The sequence below is a fragment of the Pomacea canaliculata genome, linkage group LG3 (genome assembly GCF_003073045.1).
Source record: "Pomacea canaliculata isolate SZHN2017 linkage group LG3, ASM307304v1, whole genome shotgun sequence".
Lineage (NCBI taxonomy): Eukaryota > Metazoa > Mollusca > Gastropoda > Architaenioglossa > Ampullariidae > Pomacea > Pomacea canaliculata.
The window spans coordinates 33,128,674-33,152,888 of record NC_037592.1 but is presented as its reverse complement, the minus strand read 5'-3'; the positions used below and the strand labels follow the sequence as shown (position 1 = coordinate 33,152,888).

The 24,215-nt window shown below is 39.7% G+C and overlaps 1 protein-coding gene and 1 long non-coding RNA gene across 4 annotated transcripts; one reads left to right on the top strand and one right to left on the bottom strand.

The window, feature by feature from the left end:
• Positions 1-566: 566 nt before the first annotated feature.
• Positions 567-19,209, bottom strand: LOC112559202 (deoxycytidylate deaminase-like). Its single transcript, XM_025230234.1, is given in 9 exon segments — positions 567-3,567; positions 5,997-6,092; positions 14,741-15,167; positions 15,693-15,759; positions 15,914-16,101; positions 16,103-16,128; positions 16,951-17,086; positions 17,480-17,585; positions 19,071-19,209. Coding segments are annotated over 6 exon segments (615 nt in total). The 5' UTR covers positions 19,169-19,209; the 3' UTR covers positions 567-3,567; positions 5,997-6,092; positions 14,741-15,167; positions 15,693-15,698.
• Positions 19,210-19,249: 40 nt separating this feature from the next.
• On the top strand, positions 19,250-23,855 carry LOC112559204. 3 transcript variants are annotated; one of them, XR_003098303.1, is made up of 6 exons: positions 19,250-19,273; positions 19,706-19,897; positions 20,201-20,345; positions 20,578-20,784; positions 21,218-21,336; positions 21,743-23,855. It is a non-coding gene; the product is annotated as an uncharacterized LOC112559204 (long non-coding RNA). The 3 variants fall into 3 exon arrangements; XR_003098304.1 differs by lacking the exon at positions 19,250-19,273 and adding an exon at positions 19,314-19,331; XR_003098302.1 differs by lacking the exon at positions 19,250-19,273 and adding an exon at positions 19,351-19,490.
• The last annotated feature ends 360 nt before the right edge of the window (positions 23,856-24,215 follow it).

The window sequence follows — 24,215 nt, the reverse complement described above, 5'->3', positions numbered from 1 at the left end:
ATATTACTGGCCCGGAAATTAGTAGAATGACCATGACTAGATCAACAGTGACACGCTTTCAAGCACGGGTGAGTGCACGTGTGGTGCACTGTACATGCATGGAGTAGGTGTGTCGGTGCATGCATGTTTGTGTTTGTGTGTGTGTGAGAGAGAGAAAGTGATGTGTGTGTGAGAGAGTGTTCTTGTTCGCTTCATTCTGTAGTTGTTGTGGATGGCAAACAACATTCTGAACATTCATCCTTTACTAACACGTCGAACTGCTGGTTTTTGTTTCATCACATGTGCTGGTAGTCTGTGACACAAGCAATATTTACATAGCGCCTCTAACAACTATTGTAAACAATGTGCTTTGATCAGGTTGCATTACAGGTAAAAACAGCCTCGATACACAAAAGGAGATTTGGCATCAGAAATAGGTGTGTGGAGGAACGAAAAGATTAGGGTTGGGGACAGTAGAGAGGGGGTAGCAGGAAGAAGAAGAAATCACTGGAGCATGACGCGTACACACACTCAGTGAGGCGTAGCATTATGTTCACAGTCGCCAATAAATAACAAAAGCTTTGAAACGTGCTTCAGACTTCGTCACATTCATATTCATCAAAGAAATGAGCCTGCGTTCACATTGATCCCTATGAATGGGGGCATATAGTGAATAAACAATACACAATACATGAGTCTTGGCTATTGCAACTGTAAGCCAGTGGTGAATGCTCATGTGGTGCATTTCCACCCTTAACAGTGGAGGTTTAGTTCGTTTACTCAGTTATTTTGTTGGGCACATGTATGTATGGAAGAGAAGTCGAGAGCTTTCATGCAATTCGCCCCAGGGCGCTGAGAAATAGTCTTATCTTATGTAGTAATGAAGATTTTAAAGAGTGACGGATAGATGGACATCGAATGTCAATTTGTTACAATGGCGATTAAAACTGAGGCCACAGACACAATATCATTGTCTACATAATGGAAACATACGACATGCTTGTAACATAATCATGGATGAGCTTTAAAACACAATCACGAAACTGCAAATTGAAAACACGGCGTGGAAAAGATTCGATTATTTTTTAGGCTTATGAAGCTTAAGTGTTGAGAGACATTTTCTGTCACCTTCCTCATACATTTGTACTTTCTCATAAACAAACCCTAAACAAACAAACACGCGCGTACACACACGCACACACCTTAACCTAGTACTCTGGAGCTGTACTATAAACAATGTGTGAAACAGTTATTGCAACAGCAGACTACTCCGCCATCTCCTGAACCCGACTCCATGAAAGAGAGAAGAAAGAAATAAAACACTTCCTTGTCTGAGGTCCTTTTATCCCCTTTGATCCACTCTACATACACACAATGAAATCCTTGAACCAAAGATCAGAAGAGAAGCCAGAAAGCTTTTTAAATGATCGATTGTTCGGAAAATAGAAAGCATTTGTCTCCTGCTCGAGGAATCGATTCAGCTTCTTACATTCAATCGATGGTCGAAGTCAAATTAAGTCGAAAAAAGGTCACCTCCGTATGTGGCCTTTTGGTTTTCAAGATGTTCTAGATATTCTGAACCAGTCGGTTACCATAGTAGCAGTGACCATGGTCGCCTGGCATTCAGTAGGAGTTCTGTATGGACATGCAGGGACACACGTCTTAGTGGTGATAGTACACGTCCACAACTGAATGTAGTAGAATGTAGCTGGTGTATGTACAAAACACATGCATGCTAACATCTGAATTATGTAAAGACTAATGAAATAAAGCACTTTCTCCTTATAGCAAATCTCAACAGACACCGTTTAACGGGATCAAGTTTTTACAATAAGGGGACCAAACTTTAAATTTCTGGACAATGCCACCGCATCTGATGGTCTCCTGTCCTTTATAAGGGTGACACTGAACGGAATGTTGCTGTTAGGTCTACGTTATTATTCCAAAAGTATTACAGATATTGCCTGGCTTTCTTTCAGTCTTGAGCTAAGGAAGTATTTCTTTAACTTAAACATCTTCATAAGAAGTCAAAGCAATAAAAATCAAGATTACAACTTCTGTTAAAACACACTCTCTCACACACACAGGCGAAAGACACTGGCTATCCACATGTATCATTATGATTGACTAATATGACATTTTAAAGAATTATGATGCATCTGTGCCAAAAGAGCAAAAACCAGTCAGACACAAAGGTGATCTATATACAGACAGTGCTGCTTATACACTGCTTTAGACAATGTTTTAGCACTGCAGTAAGTACAATGACTAGATATATGCTTCAAAAAGCAACACCGACAGAGACGTTAATCAGTCGATGAAACCACTGATCCTTCAGATGAGAAAGTGCTGGTCCTTCAGTCTAGAAACTAATGGTTCTTCAGTCGAGAAAGCAGTGATTCTTCGGTCCACAAACCACTGAACATTTCTCTGTTTTCGTGGTGCTTTCGTCTCTTCTCTTGCTTGTAAATATTTAGAAATCCACAGGCACTCAAACGAGCACAGAAGCATGCAAACACCCGCAAGCACACACGCAAGACTTCTTTTTTGAGCCCGGCATGATAAGCCGTAATAAAATTAGAGTTTAAAGTTTTGAATAGTGGACTTTTTGGATGAGGGGAAGATTATCGGACTTCATGATGCTCTTCATAGCTTCCAGTCGTAAATTAAACTTGCCCCGCCTCTTCTCAGTGTATGTTCTGTTCACATAATTCACATAAACAGTAAGAAAGACAGCAAGTCTTTGCAGGGCTGGTTCTGAGAACAAACTTAGTGGTGATGATGTTAGAACTGTCAGCGTGGTTTGTAAATCGAACCCTGTAGACGAAGTGGCTCAGCGGTTTAGTTGCCTGTATATATATATTAGTTGCATAAAGCAAACTGTCAGCAGCAAACAGTCACAGTCTTGCCTGTGTACACATCTAGAACCGGATTTTTTTCTGCCAAAGTGAATGTAAATAAGTCAGCAATAGATTGGTAACGCAGTTCACTTCATCTTCGGTGATGAACCTAGTGACTCCTAGGACTGACGGAATCCACTAGTCTATTTGCTGTATGATGTCCCTTACATGTGATGCGGGAAAGAAAGGGTGGTGAGAGCACACGACAAGAAAGTTTCTAAAGAAGGCAAAGATAACCTTTAAAAACATTTGTGCCAGTGTACAAAAAAATACTGCTTCAATAAAATGTCTTACAACAAACAAGTTGAGACTAACGCACTAGAAATGCCGTGAATATATACAAATATATACAACGGTAGCAAAGAACATTGTCTCCAGTAGAAGTCCCGGCGTTCAGGTCCTGCTCACACTTTGGCGGACACCATCAGTCGACCGGTGGAGCTGAACTCAACTGGCTGCCGATAGCCGGCTTTTCTGAGAACCTCTGTTCGGGTTCGCTTGAGAATTTTTAAGTTCTTGTCGCAAATGACGTACTTGAGGCCCAACACGAGCATGATGACGAAACACAGCCCAGCGATGACGTAGATGAAGAGAGCCTGGTCCAACCGGAACTCATCCCACTCTGATGACGTGGTGGCGGAGTGGCCATGCCTGTCGTGCACGTTCCAGGGTTTCGTTCCGTTCTCCACTGCAAAATCAGAAACAGATATTTCATTATGAAGCTCCTTGTGGTGGGAAAGAGAGTCAGGGGCATAACAACGTTAATGATAATTACAGATAATTAATTACCTGGCTCCGCATTAGCATTAAAGCATCCAATCGAAATTTGTCACCACTTTTTTTTTAAAATTCAAGTCCACAGCAACATTTCCGTGCAGCTCCATATAGTTGGTGTGGGGGAGAGGGTGGAGGAGCGAACAAGAACAAGGTGATATCTCTATTACCTGAAGACTCCCCCAGGTCCTACAAAACAACGGCTTAGTTACGGCCCTTACCTTCCACCCGACACGTAAAGATCTTCTCATGTTTGTTTAGTGCCACCCGGCCATTCTACTCCGTGTTGATGGCTGTTCAGGGTTTACTCGAGTTGCTGCTACTGCAGACTGCCGTATGTTTGTGTGATTTTCATCCTGAGTTCTGTCAGGGTTAGGGTTTGGGTTCGGGTTAGGAAGGTTATTCGCTCATTGGCAGAACAGACCACAAGTGTTCGTTCACTGGTCGGGTGCGACTGAAGAAGCTGCGAACAGCTTCTCACACCCTATAATTAATGCTTTTTATTCACAGTTTGTCAGTCACAAGCTCGGTCTTCTACATTTCCTCGCTTCCCCTTTCAGGCAGAGTGTTCGTCAAATGACAAACGATGTTTGTGAAAACATTGCGCCAGGTCGTGTTTAACTAACAATGTGAGCAGCTGTGAGCAGGGACATATGAGGCTACTCACTTCCACTGTTCGTGGCGTGGCGCTCAGTTTAGCAACTTTATTTGTCAAAGTCGGCCACGACTGTTGATATAAAGTAACTACACAGACCTTGAGTTTCGAGGCAACCAATCACTTTGTTGACATGCCTCACCCTAAACAAGGTGGGGGAGGTGTGGTGTGACTCTACAGCGAAATCAGAGTTATGTTGACATTGTTGTGTTGTGTCGAGCATTTTCTAATCTCGCACTGTTTAATATATCTCCGTATCCACTTCATTTCACAAACCTTGTTGACTTTTGTTACCGTCCTATAGAAAATTTAAATCACAATATTATTATGATATCACATTAATCGGGCCAAGCCGGTTCCTATATTAAGTGTGAGAAATATGTAAAGTGCATTCTTAAGGAGACTTTGGAGATTAAACAACAGAAAAAAACATTCTGCAGAATCCTAACAGTCATTAAGGACAACAACCCGTCAAAACGTTTCTTCGTGTAACGGTTCCAGTAGCCATTTTAAGGTAGACTTGTTTCGCAGCAGACGTACACAACCGTATCACAGTTTCTGCTATCAGTGTTTTACGTTAAACAAAAGCTCTTCAAACTTTAGAAAACAATAAATATAAAAAGATGGTCACCAAACATACCACAAGAGGGTAGGTGGGGGAGAGAACAAACAAAGCAACATTTATCAGCATTCACTACCAGCACCACAACAACAACAACAGGAGGACGGCACGTGTTCTGCCAATGTTTTGCCAATGTTTTGCTGCACGTGCGCAAACATGGCTGCCGATCATACTGGGGAGACTGCATGACCCTGTCTCGAGAGATCTGTAAACAAAGCTCAGGAAGCGGGTCATCTCGAGACACGTCTTCTACAGAAGTCCAAAAAAAAAAAAGAGGTCATACTGAGGAAAGATGGGTAAACAAAGATTAAGAACTAGGTCAGGAGCCAGAACGACCCAATAACACCCAAGTGCGGCTATCGGTGCACGGGACAAAGGTAGCTGTTATCTGTTTATCTCCATCGTCGAACACGCCGTCGCCAACGTCAGCCTTGCAGGTGCTCACGTGTTCCATCTTTTTCCGCCTTCGTCAGTGAAACTTCTGTCCTCTCGGAAGTTATGTGTTCTTCCTCCCGTTGTACTACGCAGCTGATGCCTGTTGCTTTCTGCACGTGCACAATACCGATTGTTGATGAGTTCACTCGAGTGTTGACGAGTGATAACGACCTTCTAAGATGCAGATGTACCATTGTCTTGCCTCTAATAAGACAGGGGTGTCTTCGTGCATGGTAACTAAACATTACAATGTACAGCGACTTCTCTTTCTTTCTTTAGCTTTAGAAACTCCTGTTCATGTTGAAGCCAACGACAAACTTCTACAACCAACTCTTAATTTCCGCTCATCCCGCCAACCTTGTCAGACAAACATTATAAAAGCAGCTGTCGACGCCGAAGTCTGTGTCAACACCGAGTTCTTCCCCTGCCCCATGTCAGCTGCTGTCTTGTCTGGCAGGACAGGAAGGATGCTGAGCCCCTGTAATTGCTCCTTCAGGCAACCAAATTTTTTTTTAAAAAAAGCATCCTAATGTAAGACCTACCAGTGCTCCAAACTAGCGTCTGCTTCTCTTGCGTGCTTGCTTGCATGTATGTCTTACTGTAGGGGTACGTGCGCAGTAATTCAACTTACCATCGAGATGGTCACGTGAGCCGATGGTGCTGACGTTGGACAGCGGGACTGCGACGCTGCTGTTGTCCACTTGCGCCCCAAAGAGTTGAGAGGAACCTTAAGGAACGAGTCAGCAGGAGTTATGACAATGCAAACTGTTTTCACATACACAGACACCACCCTACTTACGAATGAGTCACATTGCATGGAAAAGTTTGTAACGTGCATTGTTCGTGTCGTTATTTTGCCATTTTTATAACCGGTGCTGTAAATTTAGGTTGATAGGAGGCTGTGTAGGGTTTCTGGGGCCTCACGGTGAGAATATTCAGTCAGATCCAACTCAGATTGTGACACCACCAACAAGCGAACTACAAGTTGACATTGTGGGTAGAGGCCGTTGGCGTAGACGTTGGTGGTCACACGGCAGAAAAAGGTGTGCCGCCCAAACTTCAGACTCGTAGAAATATTGCAGGAAATAATTTTAACTACATATGTCCCCATGTTCGTAACTCAAAAATATTTGTAAGTAGGGTGGCGTTTGTAAGCAGTTTACATTTGTATATTCCATTATTTATTTACATGTTGTATAGATACTACTAAAATCTGCATTTACAAACCCCTCACCGTTTATATACACAATTTATAGATAATTAAAACTTGATATCGAAATGCATCTCCCACCCAGCCGATTCAATCCAAAACAATTTTTAAGCAGTACAATTTTTTTCAAGACATAAATTTATATTCCAGTTGTAAGGTGGGCACCGAGTCAGCAGTAAGATGAGTATTCCGTCATTGGTGAAGAATGTATCTTATCAAGGACGAGATTTGTTTCTGTCAGCGATATAGTATTTATTTTATTTGCTGTGTTCTGCATTCACTTAAGTCAGTTTTAGGACTCCCCCCGAACACCCCACGCACTGTTAAAGTTTTAGAGTGTTTTCTGGAGAATAGCCAAAACTTTCTATTTAAATCCTTCCTCGTCTGCTACCCTGCTACACAGATTACATCGTCTTATCAAGTCCCGCCATTGTTAATCCAGGGCTCAGCAGGGTGGCTCATGTCCGTGGCTTGAGTTATTGCAAGACTACTACAGCCCCGCGCGAACAGCAAAGCTTATCGTGAATGCTACAATTCACAAAACAAAAAAACAAAAAAATACAAAACATTAGACTTAAATAACTATAAAAATTTATAACAGGTTTTAGGTTCGTTGTTTTCTTCATCGGTCATTGACACCTCACCTGCCACCTTCAAAACACAAACACTACCATCGCGATAACAACATCAGAACTAAAATACGAATATGTAACGGTTGTGTAGCTCCTGTTCAGTTGTATATAAGTCACTTTCCTTCGCTTGAGCTGTTTTCTAGTCATAATCGTTCAGTTCCTATATTTAGAGCTGAGTAATTGCTGTTCTAATGTTGTTTTCTGGCAGCCAGCATGAACTTCCTGTCACAGATCATGAAGCGCTGAGTTCTAGTGTAGAGACAAATATTTCTCTACCTCGTCATTGAGTCCAATTCTCTACCTTCTAGTGTCCTGTTCTCTACCATCTCTTCGTGTCCTGTTCTCTACCATCTCCTCGTGTCCTGTTCTCTTCCATCTCCTCGTGTCCTGTTCTCTACCATCTCCTCGTGTCCTGTTCTCTTCCATCTCCTCGTGTCCTGTTCTCTTCCATCTCCTCGTGTCCTGTTCTCTACCATCTCCTCGTGTCCTGTTCTCTTCCATCTCCTCGTGTCCTATTCTCTATCTCTTGTTCTCTTCCATCTCCTCGTGTCCTGTTCTCTACCATCTCGTGTCCTGGTCTTGTCAATCAATGTGCTTCATGCAAGGGTTGCACCCAAGTTGCCTGTCATAAAAAAACCTATCAAACCTTGTCGAGTTTGTCACCTGCTGCTTTCATCTCGAATCTTTCCCGCGATATTTTATTTTCTTATTCAGGGGTGAGCGGCTGACAGAAAGGAAGCGGGTGTGACAGGACCTCTCGAGGGTCCTTGCATGCCCTCAACAGCCACGTGACCAGGAAGAAAGACCTGCCAGTGGGACAAGAACAAGACCACGCAATCGTCGTTGTTTCCACAAATATCTCGCAAAGAGAAGAATGAAAATCCTCTTCATCGTGCTCTCACTCCACTCATCACCTCACGTCAGGCTCTTGGAATTTGCTTCCTGTCCACATTACAACATTGCTGTCGATGGACAAGTTGTCTTTCAATTTTCAAGAGCGAATGTTTGAAAGCACTAGAAATACTGTCATCATTCAGTGAAGTGTGTGGAGGAAGTAATTAAGCCTGCACGAGTGCTTTAATTAAACAGGTTTTAAAAATGTTGAATACTTAATTAGCGTACAGTCACCTGTTCACATATTTTCGGAGCTTTTTTTTTCTTTTTTCTTTGTAATTTCTGATTGATATTCAAATTATTTAATTTGCGCCGTATGTGGGTTTATCTTATCGGAAGGTCTGCAGTTTTTTTTTATTGGATAAACATGTTTATTGAGCTGCAAAGATAAACTGTCTGCTTCCTTGTCTCGCAGTTTTTTCAATGGCGGAACAAGTGTGTGGAGGGGAGAAGGGTAGGGGGGTGTAAGACAAAGCACTCCCTCAACTGACAAAGGTACACAGTCACAATGGCGAGCCCAGGGTCGAGCATGTCACACAGAACGTGACAGCTGCTGTCACGTGACGTGCGTTTCCTGTACAGCTGCGGCAGTCTCAGCAGCAGTCGCTCAGTTTCTGCAGGAGCTGCGTGGTGCGGACTGCGGCATTCCGACATGCACTCCCGGGGTCGCGTACCGCAAGCGGACTTGCGCTGCTGCAGTATATTTGTTCGCATACAAAAATGGAAGTGGGTGAAGTTGGCATACTACAGCAGTTTCCTCCCTCACCACCCTCCCCTCACACCAGTCCGGCTGACCATAATTCTCACATAGACTCCATCTGTCCACTTTCTTTTCTACTTCATTTATTTCCGTGTGTTGATTTCAAGGAACAAGTATATGTAAATGTTTATATCATTTTACAGTGGGATACATTAGTTTATGGTATAGATATACTTGAAACACTTTTATTTTACAATGCAGTGATGCTGTTTTGGCTATCCTGTCTGCTAGAAATAAGCCTATTTTCAAACATTCAATTCTCTTTCCAGTAGTCAATCACATCTTCAGACTGTGTGTGTGAGGGAGAGGAGGAGGAGATTTGTAGGTAAAGCCTGTTTCCCCAGCAACTAAGCACCGAAGAGGTCTTTGGAATGCCGGCGGTTAAAAACCCGCTCCCAGCATCCCACTGGACAACTCACATCGCGGCAAGCCTGGATCAGACGACAGCAATCCTCATTCTGTCTGCTCTCGACACCTGCCTGAACACAACTTACTCCTACTATCTGTATGTAGAAAGACAAAAATATATGATGGGATGAAAGAAGGGTTTGCTTACATTTACCGTGCCGACAAAAGAAAAGTTGGTGGGTGCATGGGACCCGCACGGAGTGATTACCTGATAGGCTGGTTGGTTTAACAGAAAAGGGCGTCCACCCTGAGGTGAGTTTGCGTTATGGGGAAAAGAATGATGGAAGAGTAGGGGTAGGAAACAGTACCCGGAGAAGCCCCCGACGGTCAGCCCTGCGAACAGGTGTCACGTGAAGAAATTGTCCCGAGACGAGATCTGAACCAGGACTTTGCACTGCAGTGGTGACAACGTTGTAGTTTCTGGCTTTACGAATACAGAAAAAGTGAGTGGCTTAACTACACTGCTAGGTGTCCCATTTCATGGTCAATGCCTTCCCCAAGTTTTTAGGTGTGAATATACTGCATGGTAAATGCCATGATGGTACGAGTGGAAATAAAAGTCAAGGGATAATTGTACACGATTTAACAGCCTTACCTCCACTAAATTTCAGCGGAAAACCACTTAACTGTCAGACTAGCAGAGCGATAGTTGTTATTACTGTGACAAGCAGGCTGCCCAAGAGTCGGCAATGACTGGCAGTGTCAGGCAGCATCTAGCACAATGGGGCAACTGTCGTTTATTTGCCACATCATCATGTCTGATATACAGCCTCAACGACAATAAAACATGGACATGAAGACCATCAGACATCGGCTGGACCAGATAGTGACAATATGGTGTTTTTATTACTTGTTATCGCTACATTTACTGCCTGCTCTAGATACTGCTGCAGTACATATATGGGATGTGAGTAACACTGAACGAGGAAGGATTTGTCAAAGGCTTAGGAAAAAAAATAAAAGACTAAACTTTAAAAACAATGAACCTCCGTTAATTTTAACGTTTGGACACGTGTATGCGCGTGTGTTTTTGTTTGATAACAGCTGTCAGTATGGTCATCGTTCGTAACACCAATAATTCTAGCAACAACAATAGCAACAACAGACGGTTTACATGATTACAAAGGATTCGGTTCTGAAGCGGTTCTTCTAATATTTCAGAAAAAGATAAGCAATTGCTTATAAGCAGCAGATGGCTCACAGTGTTATAAGACGTTGATACTCCCCCGTCTCACACACACTCACTAGAGATGAATGGATTTTGCCATCTGTTGATGTTCTAATATTTCAAGAAAGAAAGAGGAATGCAGACGAATATGTTTTAGAGTTTAGAGCGTCTACACAAATCACTTGGCAGGCTCTCCTGCCACACCTTTCGTTTCAGCTATAGAAAGCAAATGAAAGCCCAGCAGCTGATACTAAGTCCTAGCTACAGTTATATGATAAGGCTATCCTTACCATACACGATAAGACTACACTGACTGCATACAGGTGTGTACAGTCATTCTCGCGAACTGAGCAGTTTACACCTGGGTGTATCTTTCTTTTTTCCGATGTGTTACATTCTTCTAACCAAACCTCTTTCACTCAAACTCTCAACAAAATACAAGACTGTAACGTTATCAGTTAAAATTGTTGGCAACAACATGTGCCTGCTAGCTCGCTTTCCCCTGCAAACCGATACCCCCATACCAATTAAGACAGGAAAATTTGTTTCAAAATAAAAAAGGTTCGAGAGAACAGTCTGTTAGATGCCTGTTTGAAGTGAAACTTTCATGAAACATTGATTACTTTCTGTTTGCATCCGTCTGGATCGCCGATTTTAGCTTCGCATGAGAGCTAACCGCGAGAAAACAAAAGTTTCTCTGGCAACTTTTGATGGCGATAACAAAAGTGCAGACGAGAGCGCCATCAATAAACATCAGCCGTGAAACCAGCATGGGAGGCAAGAGTCAACAAAGGACAAACAATCCTCGTGGTCCTTTGTGTGACTGTAAACTACAACCTTCTTGCTGTTCAATACCCTTCAGGCTAATATGTGACTTACCAAGCACTGGCACCAACTGCAGGGCAGCGACCGACACCAGCGGCAAGGGGCACCGCAGTCCTCCACTCGCAGACCGCCATAGCACCATGGTGAAGGTGACACCGAGTTAGGGACACTCTACACAGTCAGGGGCCCTCGGTACTGTTTGGGTTCCTTGTTATCGTCCTCTCTTCCTGCCTTTGTGGAACTGTGCATGGCATGACTGCGCCCTTTCCGCATATATATGTCCGTGTGCAGGGGCCAGCATGCCACTCAGGTACAAGGTCAACGATCACTGCTGACACACTGTCACTCGTTGTTGCCTCCACTAAATCAGGGCAGACGGCACTGATGAGGACAACGGCTTTGTCCAGTCCTTCTCTTACCATCAAATATTTACAGACACCATGCGCTGGGTTTCCCACGTCTGTTGAGCTGTTTGTTAATATATCACAGCTTCCACCTGCGCAACGCAGCGTTTCGCTGGCTGGGTTCTTACTGCCGTGTGACTAGAACCTGCTTAGAAAGAGGGTCCTGGGCAAACAGAGCAAGTGGGAAGGAGGGGTGGATGGAACGAGTGTCAGCGCGAGCGACGGTTGGTACAGTAGTGCCTGTCGCGAGGTGCTCCTACTACTGGTGTACGAGCGGCAAGCAGGCCGGCCGGCCGGCTTCTACCTGTTAGTCACACCAGCCAGACATTATTCCCAGCTGACAAATTTCCTTCTCACGCGACTACTGAGCTCATACCTCCCCACCCCACCACCACCTCTTTCACCGGTTTCGCAAAGAGCCACGGTTTGTTGCGCACGCGCGCGCTCTTCCATAACACACACGAGAACGCTCGCACGGCAAGGGTTGCACACGTTTCATGGAGTGACGTCAGCAGATCGTGTGCTCGCTGGGCTCGCGCGCAGGAGGCTTCACACCACCGGGACTTTCCGATGAGCGCAGAAGTGAAACACGTCGTAGCCTTGGCCGCGATGGACGGAGAAGTGTCGACGAGTCGGTGTGTCAGGCCCTGCCATGGCTCTGCTAATGATTGCGAGTGACCTGGGGGTCATGGCTCGCTCTGTCTGCTTGCCCAATATCGGCGTGACCTTAGGGTTGCACCCCGTGACCCGGATGTTGCGTAATGTCCGTTACATGCATGGTGTCTGCAAATTTTAACTTTTTCATTCGTTCCTTTCGCCTCTTTTGTTCATCTTCTCCCCCCCGCTCTTTTTTTCTGCTGCTGACTGCATGTTCCCCTAAAGATCGCCTGTGTAGGCTCACACCGCGCCGTCTGGGTTACGTACATGAAATCGAGTGTGTGTGTGTTGGGAGAGAGATGACTGCATTAATTCTCAGCACTTGGTTACAACATGGGGTGGGCACTGAAAATGTTAACAGCGAAATGTCATTAAAAAAAAATGTTCTTTTTACTCTCCATAAACAGTTCATACAAATGGACTACTCTTTAAAAAAAAAAGGCCTTTCGCAAACATGTACGCACAACCCTGTTATTTATGAGAGAATTAGTTTATCATAATATAATCGTTCCTTAAACAAAGCAACAAAAGAATGAATGGTATGGTGACCCTAATCCTTCACCAAGCATTACTCCTATCAGTCAAGTCAATCTAAATATTCACAGGATTCATTCACTGCGGTGTTCAGAACTCGTGTCATAAATATCCAAGTTCCGAGGTACATGCGATGGCATGCAAAGCAAGAGACTGACAAACTAGTTTTAACTGACTGAAAACACATCATTGCAGCCAGATTGTCTTTTAAATTGTCGGGTTTTCTTTTTCTAAATTACTGGGTAGCGCTCAGAGCAAGATAGTATTTCCCCAAGTATGTGTAAATACTCCTCCCCCGTCCGTTTAGAGATACGCGCCCACAAACATACCCACACACAGAGGTCAGGATTGTATGGGTTACTTCGTCAAGTCTCGCCCAGTGGGACAGCTGTGACCAATGTTATTAGAATTACCTGTAGATAAGTGTCACGAGATTGACCTCTTTCTTGTGAATATTATTAGTCATATATCTCAAGAATGGGTAGGGGTTGGGGAAGGGAGAGTAGTATCTGGCACTGATCTTTTTCTCAGTCGTTAGAAAAACAAATTGTCCCCACCCTCCTCTTGACCTTTGAAGTACATCGCGACATTTTGCTGGGTCACGTACCAGCTGTGTCTCTTTCTGAAAAAAATTACTTGCGCTTTGTGTGCACAGTTTTTTTCCAAAGTGTTTTTAAACTTAAAATGATTATGAAATGTTGATGAGGCCAAATATAAATCTTAGGGAACCCTGAATGCCTGGGGAAAGCTTACAGCCGGCGGCTTGTTATGACACGGAGGAGCGTGCCAGTGGCGTTCTTTAACGCTATCGCGGCACTCCGCGAGCTTTTTACTCTCATGAGAATGGCACCTGTTGGGTTACCCCTCGCTACCTGACCGACTTTTGCAGTTGCCGACTTTCAAGTGTTCGTATCCTTGCAAAAGCTGTGGCAGCGTGCATGTCTTAATCTTAAGGCATTAAGCACTAGTGCATTGTAAGAAGAACATACGGGTAAACTATCTACTTTTTTTCCCCTTCGTCTATCAACCTCTTCAAGAGCCTGATAACATCATGTTAATTCAATCATGTGACCCAGAAAATTATCTGAGGATGGTCAGGCCATCAGCAAAGGACAATGACCCGCGAGCGCAGCCTGCTGTTGGGAAGAGCATAATAGCATGAACATACATAAACTGAGTCCGTGGTTAAAACTTTCCATCTTGCTGCTGCCAGCTTGTGTGCGATGGCATGTCTGATAAGTCTGAGAAAAAAGCAGGGCAAACTTATTTATCGTCCTTCGCGCCAACACAAACAGAACCATTGTTCGAAGTTGTTTCGTAGCATTTTTCCTCACCTAGAATTATGCTGAGACAACTTTTTGTTTTATTGGTCAGAAATGGACTTTTCCTGACTCAGCAGCACATGGGTAGAGTGCTTGATTTTCTCTTCGGCACGGTTTTCGCCTTGTGACGCCTCACGGGTGCAAAGGTTATTTTATCCCATCCCGACCACACACAATAGTTAAACGTCACCACTAGGTGTAATTTCTTAATTCCATTGGACCGTACAGTCACGATTTTACACGTTCAGGACTACAGTACACAGGCAAAGACAGACCGGCACTGTGTTAGTCTTTTAAGCACAGTGATCGATATCTGTAAGACCATCGTTGTTATGTTCACTTCATTTAGGCCTGAACGAGTTGGTCACTAATACATGCACACACACATTCTTTGATATCAACACGCTCTTTGATATATTTTTTTTGTGGGGGGAAGGAGTGCATATATTAATGTTATCAATGGCAGATATAAAGCTTGTTTGAACATGGAAGACTGTAACCTTAAATGAATCCATGATGTAAAATAAAGAATACGTTCCATCAACAATTAAGTACACTGACCCGTTATATTTCTGCATGTTTACTTCAAATGGTATTTTGTTGTGCAGTTCTACGAGAGAGAGAGAGGTTGGTTGTTTAACGCCATGTCAGCAGCAAAGGCCCTATCACTGAGAGAGAGAAAAAAAACGTCATATCGTTAAGGCTAAATGAGAAAAATTACCACACGATTACTCTTATTGTTGATATAATAGTTATATATATATTGATACGTATAATAGTTTGTGGTGCTGCTAGAAGCTAAAGGTTTGCGCTAAGCGGTTTGTATGCAAAAAATGCAGTTTGGCTGTGTTCCAAACAGGTTACAAAGCAGAACGTTTTTAGTTTTCCTGGTGAGTCAGCCAGACATGATAGCTTTCCAAGTTTTGTGGCATTCCTGTCTGATGAACTCCCCAAATACTACAGAAACGCTGCTAAATTGTGAGTCCACCTGAAAGAAGAGAGCGTGAAATAAGTCTCCAAACTTTTTAAAAAGTGTCAGTTTTCTTTCAAACATCACACACACACGATCATCTACTGTTACCGTCTGCTGGTATTCAGCTGGTTTATTTGATACTTTTGTTATAGTGCATGAAGTTTAGCCAGAAACTTTGGCTGTTATTCTTGAGATCCAGTCCCAGTTTTGCTAGTGGATAGGGTAGGGCAACCCGAAAGATGTGTGCAGGAGAGAACTGGTGATTAAAAACTCTTGGCTTTCCCCGCTGCGTCAGTTTAACATTGCCTACACTACAGTTGTAGCTCATAAACTGATTGCTCTTTATGCCTGTACTTCCACAGATTTTTTCATTCATGCTTACTATTTATATTAATTCTATTTTGAACTTATTATCCTGGCAAACTATAAAAATATCGAAACATGCACTCCCGTCTGCTCCCTCACTCACTCTGTTTCACGCAAAACACAGCCGAACAATAAGAAATAAAATTCAGTTTATCATATTCTTTTTGTTTTCACCTTGTATCACATGCTTTCAATGACAGAAAAGTCAATAACAATCTTCTGTCGCTCAGGCCTGTATTGTCTGAAATAAGAAAATAATATAAATGAGGAAATATCCAAATTGTTTTACCTCGATGGAAACAGGTTTCTGAAAGGATGACTAAAAATTGATATTTTAAATAACATGATTAATGATTAACATTAATGAGCCACAGAAATGAGAAATCAATACATACCTGTATCTGATGCCAGCCATGTCTAAAAGTTTTTTGGAAGCTTTGAACTCATCTTTGTCTGCATATTTATCAGAGTAATAGATGACTTCTCTGATCCCAGACTGGATGACAATTTTGGCACATTCATTGCAAGGGAAAAGTACAACATAAATACGACAGTCTTTTACATCTGCTGAATTCTTATTTAAGCACAGCATTCATCTCTGCATGACAAACTGCAAAAAAAAAAAATTTATATATAAAGAAAAATGTCAGTGTTAAGGTTAGAAAAAAAAAAGTGTTAAATTACTGTCACTTTACTAAATTCTTATGTCTGCTGCCCATTGGCAGTTTAACCCTAGTAAAAGCATAATACAGTAAGACACAATCATGAATACATGTTTTTAGAACATCTAGTGATATTTGTTCTGTTTAATGTACAGAAGCAACTATACAAATAGATAAAGGCTGTTTTAAAGTCTTAAAACTAAGTTTTAAACCTATCCGTTCATCATAGTCACAGTAAAATTAACATTAACAATGAAATTATTTACTGGCTCCAAACCGGATGGCTGGCATAAGAACACATGAATATAAAGAGATAAAAAATACTAAACAACTAGTATTGTTATAAAAGCTAGAACTAATTTACATGATGGAAGCAGATAGATTAAAAGTAAACACAATTTAGGCAATACGCATCAAGCAGTAATATGTATAAGATGTTTTATAGGAAACGGATTAGACCAAAAATAATTATTGCTAGTCAATTATTTGTGCATTTACATTTTGCTGTTCAATCATGAATAGATTGACACAAACGTTGTGTTGCTAGTTCAGTCCCTAATGTATTGTTATGTTGCATTTAGCATTCACATGTAGACAGGTTTTTTTTTCCTCACTCTTCTTCTACTTCCGATATTTTTCTATCTTTACATCTTTTCTTGTCTTTCCCTGTGTATGGAACAAATGTTTTTGAAAAATGTGTAATCCCATGTATGTTTTGTAAATTATGTTTACTGAATAAAGTCAGTTCTAACAGTTAAAAAAAATATTACCATAAAGCTGCTTTGACTCAAGAATATTTTCAGGATCCCGGTGCCAAGGCAACAAATCATCACTGCACCCAATGGGCATGCCATTGTAGCCAATGCCAACAATCTTATTTTCTGAGTTTACAATACAAGCTCCAACCTTGATAAAGAAGCATACATAGATAAGTCAGAGAGTAGCAAACCAATCATCTTTCCTGCTTCTTACTCATTTTCATGCTCTTTTCCTCACTTACCCACACACCCCTAAACATATACAGGAGTGGTGTATTCTTAATTAAGGCCTTCAGTTCACGTATTTATAAATACTTAAATTATATACATCTTAAGTAAAATGGTTTTGAAATACTATTTCTTTCACGTCCATACCACTTTTCTTAGAACAAGAATACATGATGTAAAACAAACTTTTTTTTCACGACAAGAGCTCCAGATCCCTTGAAATCTGTTAGGTGCTGTAGACACAGTTTAAGGTACTACAGGCCCAGTACAAGTATTAAATTTCTTTAAAAAAATGTCAACCAAGCATCATTACCTGTGTACGTGGATCTTTACTACGCTGTGCAGACAGGAAGGCTGTGGCCATAAAGTATTCATCCCAAGAAAGATAGTCTGCTCGTTTTCCATTTGACACTTTGTTGCTGGGAAGGTGATAATGAAATCAAAGTAAAATATACTATTTTGTAAATACAAATATGTTGTATATTTGATAGGAAGTACGAGGAAGGGGGAAGTAACTCCTCTGAGGTCTGAGCATTTTGAGTTATTTTAACACCACATTCTCCAAGTTAACAAACAATTAACCACAAAGAGGACAGCTAGCACACACACACACCCAAAGAAAATAAATGAGAGCGAAAGAGAGAGAAACACACATGGAAAATTAAAGAGAGAATACATAAATTTTGGGTGGAATTTTATACAATTTTCCTTCTACTAAGCAGCATTTTATAATTTACTTTTGAGAAGTATTTGATTGATGTCATTTTTACAACACTTTTAAGATGTGGGTGCCAATTTCTTCCCTAAACATGTGTTCTTAACAATATAACATTACTCCTAACAACCCTTCCCATTATGCTGATCCTTTTTCACACCCGATTGCATGTTACTCTCAACTCTTGTTCTTTGGTTCCTCTTTGTTTTCTGTTTTTGATTTAATTCTTTGTTAGTACGGTTGTTTATTCTTTCATAGCTCATGTGTATTTGTTTGTTTTTCCTGTCCCTCGTATGCTGTCCATGTTTCGTTCTTGTTCTCAGTTAAACGTTAAGACCATGCTCCTTAGGAGTGTAAGTATGGGCTTTATAAATTTTGCATTTATTATTATATTATTATTTCCTTAATCATAGCCCAAATGTGATCCTAGATTTGAAGACAAAATTCTTTTAAAATCCTTTACTGATCCAACAATAATATTGCAATTTAAAATGCGTCTAATCAAAACCGATTTTAAACAAGACGCACCATGCGAATCATGAGCGTTGTATCATCTCAACCACAAGAAAGCAGACGCCTTCCTCAGAGTTATTCCCCCTTTTCCCGCCTGAAATAACTTATTTGAACGGTGTGCGGGAAATTAATTCCTCTTATGTACTTTTCTAAATTCATGTATTATCAATTCGAATTGAAAGTAATTGAGCAGATAATTTCAAATTAATGGTTCCAAAAACGAAAAAGGACGCACATGTTTCTACCATATGAAAATGAGTCCAAAACAAACTTCGATTATACCCTGTCTCGACCCGAGAGTGTTTACCTTATAGCAAACAGGATGCCCTGCTTATTCATTGAAATTCTTAAATTCAGAATTCTGTAGTTTCTTCCTCTATGCTGTGGCTTCCTTCGAAATAAAATTTTCTTTATTTCTAATGAAGTTCATCATGCACAAAGACCTTGGCGCGAAGTGACCACCGTTGGTTAAAAAAATTTTTGGTTTTTTTTTTAGTTTGTTGGTCTAAACGGCATATTACAGAATAAATATAAGCAATAAAAACTGCTCCATACTCGCAATGTATGACAAAATCCGTTAATTTACAGATAAGTAGGTAGATTACAAGCAATAATTTGTCTTCAGATATAACTATACTACAAGCAACATATAACTTAAAAATGTACATTAACTTACTCAAAACCTTTTTCCGAATCACCCACGATACATAGCCTATGCATATTTTTCTCACATCCATTAATTTGTTGTCTTCGGTCTACAGTCGCTGGCTCCATTAATAAAATACAATTAGTTTATACAGCTTCAGAGAAACGTGTTTACATCGTTCTTACACAAGGGGAAATCACTGTAGGGTAATAGTTGAAACGGGAAGTAAATCGGTAAAAACACGAAAATTTTGATGTTTTGTTGGGTCGTTACCTCTACACGATACATTACGTATATATAGCAGTTTCCAAACTGCTTCACATTTCATATCGTTCATAAATAACTATTCGCTAGGTTTTCAGTACTACAGTGACTATACACTTCTTAAAGTTGGCATGAGCAAAACTAACAGATCTTATTTTAAACAGAAATCTTGCTAATTATTAATAGGTAAGGTTCTTCGTGGACTTGACAACAGCCAAATTTACTGAATAGATTTTATTAGTAATAATTATTCTTGAAAATGTCAGGTCTAACGATTATTTTCAGTTTCACGGGGAACTGGACAGCATAAGAGCAATATAACCTGAAAATTTAAACGTCTTCATCCTGTTTTCACAAACTTTTAACCTTCCAAACTGTATTTAGTTTTTTATTCTTAACAGTCATTTTCAGAGAAGAAATGGAGCTATGTTTGCTAACAATGTTTTGGCTCTTTAATGTCCTGATATTGCTTATTGGCTACCTTTTTGACAAACATCCATCACTACTCCCCATCATGCCCTCTTTATTTCGGTGGGGAAGATGCGAATCGGACATGTTGATGGAGGGGAGACATTTTACCTTCTTCCCAAAAGGTCATTCAGTTTGAAATACGTGTTCTGATATTTTAAAGCATTTATTGCCAGTATATTTCAGTTGACGCAATTGTCTAAGTATCTGACATGTTTCTATAAAAATAGTACAACAAAATCATGCAAGAGGTTTGTCTTTCTTTTCAGAGTTGTAATAAAAACTTTAAAAAAAATGATAAATATAAATAAAATAATGCAAAACAAGAGAACTGTGTTAAAATACATACAATTTTAACTGTTTTAAAATTCATTATTAGAAGGTATGTGTGTAAATAATGACTCATTTGTCTATACCTCTACTTGCAGGTGGTATCAGCATTTTTATGTCACTGGAGTTTTTGTAAATGGAATATTGCTGATATTGGTGTGTCTCAATATATTTTTTGGTCAGCCTTTCCTGCTATTGTCAGACAGCTACTAGAGATATTTCAGCATCCCACTAAGGAGACAGGTAGCTTACTATGTTAATTTTTAAGACTTGATTGAAATTTAATAAAAAGTAATAGATTTTTCTTTCTAACAACTGCTGATCTAAGTTCAAGAGGATTTGTAACTAATAAGTAAGACTTGTAGCTACACAAATTTGTGGTTTTGTTATATTATGTAATCACAGTCTTGTTATGCTTCAAAATGTTAAGTTATTAAACTAGAAATAGCTTATACTTTTTCTTTGTACATTGCAGGTCTTACAGATGCAATTCCTTTGCTGACAGTGTTATCAATGCACCAGATTCAAGTCATGCGACGCTGCTATGAGACATATTTTGTGAATATTTTCTCGAAGAATGCCTCCATGTCCTTTTTCATCTATGGTTTTGGAATTCTGTTCTATGCACTTTTTGGGCTCTCTGTTCTGACAGGTGTGGACTTTCAACATCTAGAAATCAGAAGTGAGTTCTAATACAAAGATTTTAATTCTATGTTTTTCTATCACCACTGATTTCTATTATTTAGTTGTGGTAGCTAGGAAGAGTTCAAGAAGTTGGAAGTAGTACTGTTTTGTAATTTACCAGCTTCTATCTTATAATAATAATAGAATTTGTGTAGCACATTTCCTTATTTAAAGGCAACCTTGATGCAACATTTAAATGAACAGTTGCATTGAGTATATTTCAATGATCATACAAGCCAGAACAGGCATCCATGCAGACTGGTTGAGATGTCTGTGTGCTTGTTTCCTTGTACATATAGCTAATATTAGAAATGCCCATCATGCAGTTTTTAGCACTGAGCATCTTGTCACCTAAGATTTGGAGATGCAGTTACTGTTCCTTTGTCTCTGTTAAAGTGCTTCTGTTTGTGCTGTTATTTATCTTATTTCAGGGCCAATCAGCCATATAGACATTGGGGTTTATGCAACTGTATTTGCGGTTTTCATATTGCTTCTTTTCTACAAAACCAGTCATTCAGGATCTTAGCGGCATTGCGAATAAACAAGAAAGGTAAAAGAGTGGAGTGATTCTTTTGTCATTGTTTATTTATTTGTTTAGGTATTGACAATTTGCCTTACTGTCTGATATGGTCAATAAATCTAAAAAATTAGGTATGTGCTGCTTTATGAAATATAGCATAATTTTTGCAAAAGTTAAACATTTAGTTCTACGTTTGATTTCTTCTTCGTTTAATTTTAGCTTTTCTCTGATTGTTTAAAAATGAATATTTTTCATGTATACCTAGATTTTAAATGTAAAGGTCGTATTTTGAATGAGTTAATATGTAATAGATTTTAAGGAAAATTTGCTTTCTGCTTAGTAAAAGTGTAGCAAAGAAAGACTCTGTAATAACAGCTATGTAATTATAATTTTATATATATATGTATATATATTTTGCCTTTTTTTAAAAAAACAGATAGCACTGAAAAGGCTGGGTACATAATGCCTTGCGGAGGTCTGTTTGACTACGTTTCCTGTCCACACTTTTTGGCAGAAATGATTATCTACATCTGCTTTGCAGCTGTTTTCTGTTTCCAGCATACAGTCCTTCTCAGTGTATTACTTTTTGTCATCACCAATCAGCTAATGGCTTCAGTAATGACGCATGCGTGGTATCGGAAAATTTTTCCAAATTACCCTACACAAAAAAGCTGTGATCCCATTCATTTTGTGATCATCTTTAAGGCCAGATTAGCTGTTTCTTTTTGCATATTTTTATGTCTCGTATGCATATGTCAATACTGAAAATTCTGCCCTGCAAAGCAAGAGGGCAAGAAGTTTATTCTTCACCCACTTGGGCATAGATAACTTAATTTGCTAACATTTAGTCATATTTTGGCATTAAAATGAATCCATGCAAGCACAGACATATATAGGTGGATTGCTGTCTGTCGTCCAAGACAACGCTTAGCCTCTTGCGAAGTTCTCCACTGTTAGTCTCGGCGAGCCTTAACAATGAATGTAAACTGGAAGCTTTGTACAAATATGAATAAACTGAAAGCTTTGTACACACCTGCCTTGTTTTAGTAGTTAACTGGAAAAAAACTGTCTGCCAGCAGTCCAGTAATACAAGTTTGTGATGCAAGAGAGAACATGATGGTTATCTTTCCAAATGTGGAATTTATTTTTGGTAAGAGGGGGCTGTTGCTCAGCATGCTAGTCATCTATATGTGCTTTGTCACGAAAGATCTCAGTTTGTACAAATTATGAGCCTTAGTTATTTTTTCAGATCAGTCTCTGGGTCCATTGATAGAATTTTTTATCGTTGTTTTGGAAGAACAAGAAAACTAATACTGTTTTTGAGCAACTTATGTTTGGAAAATTATACATTGTGCATACAAAGAGGATATTTTAGTAGCTGTGTACAGAAACATGCACCTTACACTTTTGTTATATGAAAATATAAGAGATTGTTTGCTTCAAAATTTGGATATCAAATTGAAAATATTTATTTTCATTGTCATGAAGTGATTGTACTACTTTGATTTAAACTTTCAGTCTGCACAATGCTAAAAATGAAGAATTGGTCGAAGAATTATCTGTAGAGATTAAATTACAACTAGGAAATGACTCAAGAGCAAGCAAGTATGAAACTTAGCTTGCTTGCTCCAGTTATCCACTACATATAGTTGTCATCTGACCAAAAGTCGATACTTGTCGATTTAGTAGCGTTCAGTATTATGGTGTAAAATGACTGTGTTCATCAGCTTACTTTCCACCTGACAAATGGTGCTGATATAGATTTTTAAAATTCTTATATTTTGTAATTTCAAATTATTTGTATGTGCTGCACTACCATGACTCTAGTCTATTGTCTGATTTGTAAATATTAAGTACATTTCAGTGACAGATGATTTGGGTATACAAAGTGCTTTGAACTGAGTGAAGTATATTTTTGTTACATGAATCTATATTGATTTAGCATTCCTTTATGTGCGCCGATTATGCCAAAATATGTCATGAACTGCCATTTTTATGGACCTGAGCTATTCATGTATAATTTCAAGTTACAAAGTAAACTTTTTTTTTGACCAACTTGTAAAGGATTTTGTAAATGTATAGGATGTTCAAATTCCTTAGAGAGTTTATCCATGAAAACACTGTAGTATTATGATTGCTCACAGCAAGTTTTGCCATTTGTTTTTTTAATCTATGGTGCAGTAAATTAATTGGTAATTATAAGTTAATTGTATATTTGCCGCATACCCACCATTAAAACCTCTTTTCTATAGGCACTTCTCCTTGACACTTTTCACTATTAACCTGTTCTCCTCCCATTTTATATCTCTGACCTGGTGATCTTCCTTCTTCTTCTTTCTTCTTCTTCTTTCTTTCTTCTTTCTTCTTCCTTCTTTCTTCTTTTTCTTCTTTCTTTCTTCTTTCTTCTTCCTTCCTTCTTCCGTCTTTCTTCTTTTTCTTCTTTCTTCTTCTTCTTCTTCTTCTTAAATGCTAAAAAAATACCGATGATCTTACCTGTCACAGGAGTAGTTCATAAGATTGAATAAAGAGTACCAAAAAAAAAAAAAAAATGTAATTTACTGAATTTTCGTATGTAATGGTCATATTAATAGTTGTGAGAATTTATAATAAGGAAAAAACAAATGTAAACAAGTGCTTAAGTGTTTATGTTTAAGTAAACGAACCCACAACAGTAATTTTCTAGGAACACTTGTTAAAATACATCAATTAAAATATCGTGAAAAGTTTGACAGTAGTAATCATCCACGCAGGCTACGCAGTTCATGCCTGGTCTGCATCTTTGTGTCAGCAAAAAAGACATGCAGAAATACAATATGTCATATACAGCTGTAATAAAGAATCTGAAATAATATTCAACCATATTTATCTTTAAAAGTAAATCTAAATGTCAGTAAAACAATTACTTCAAA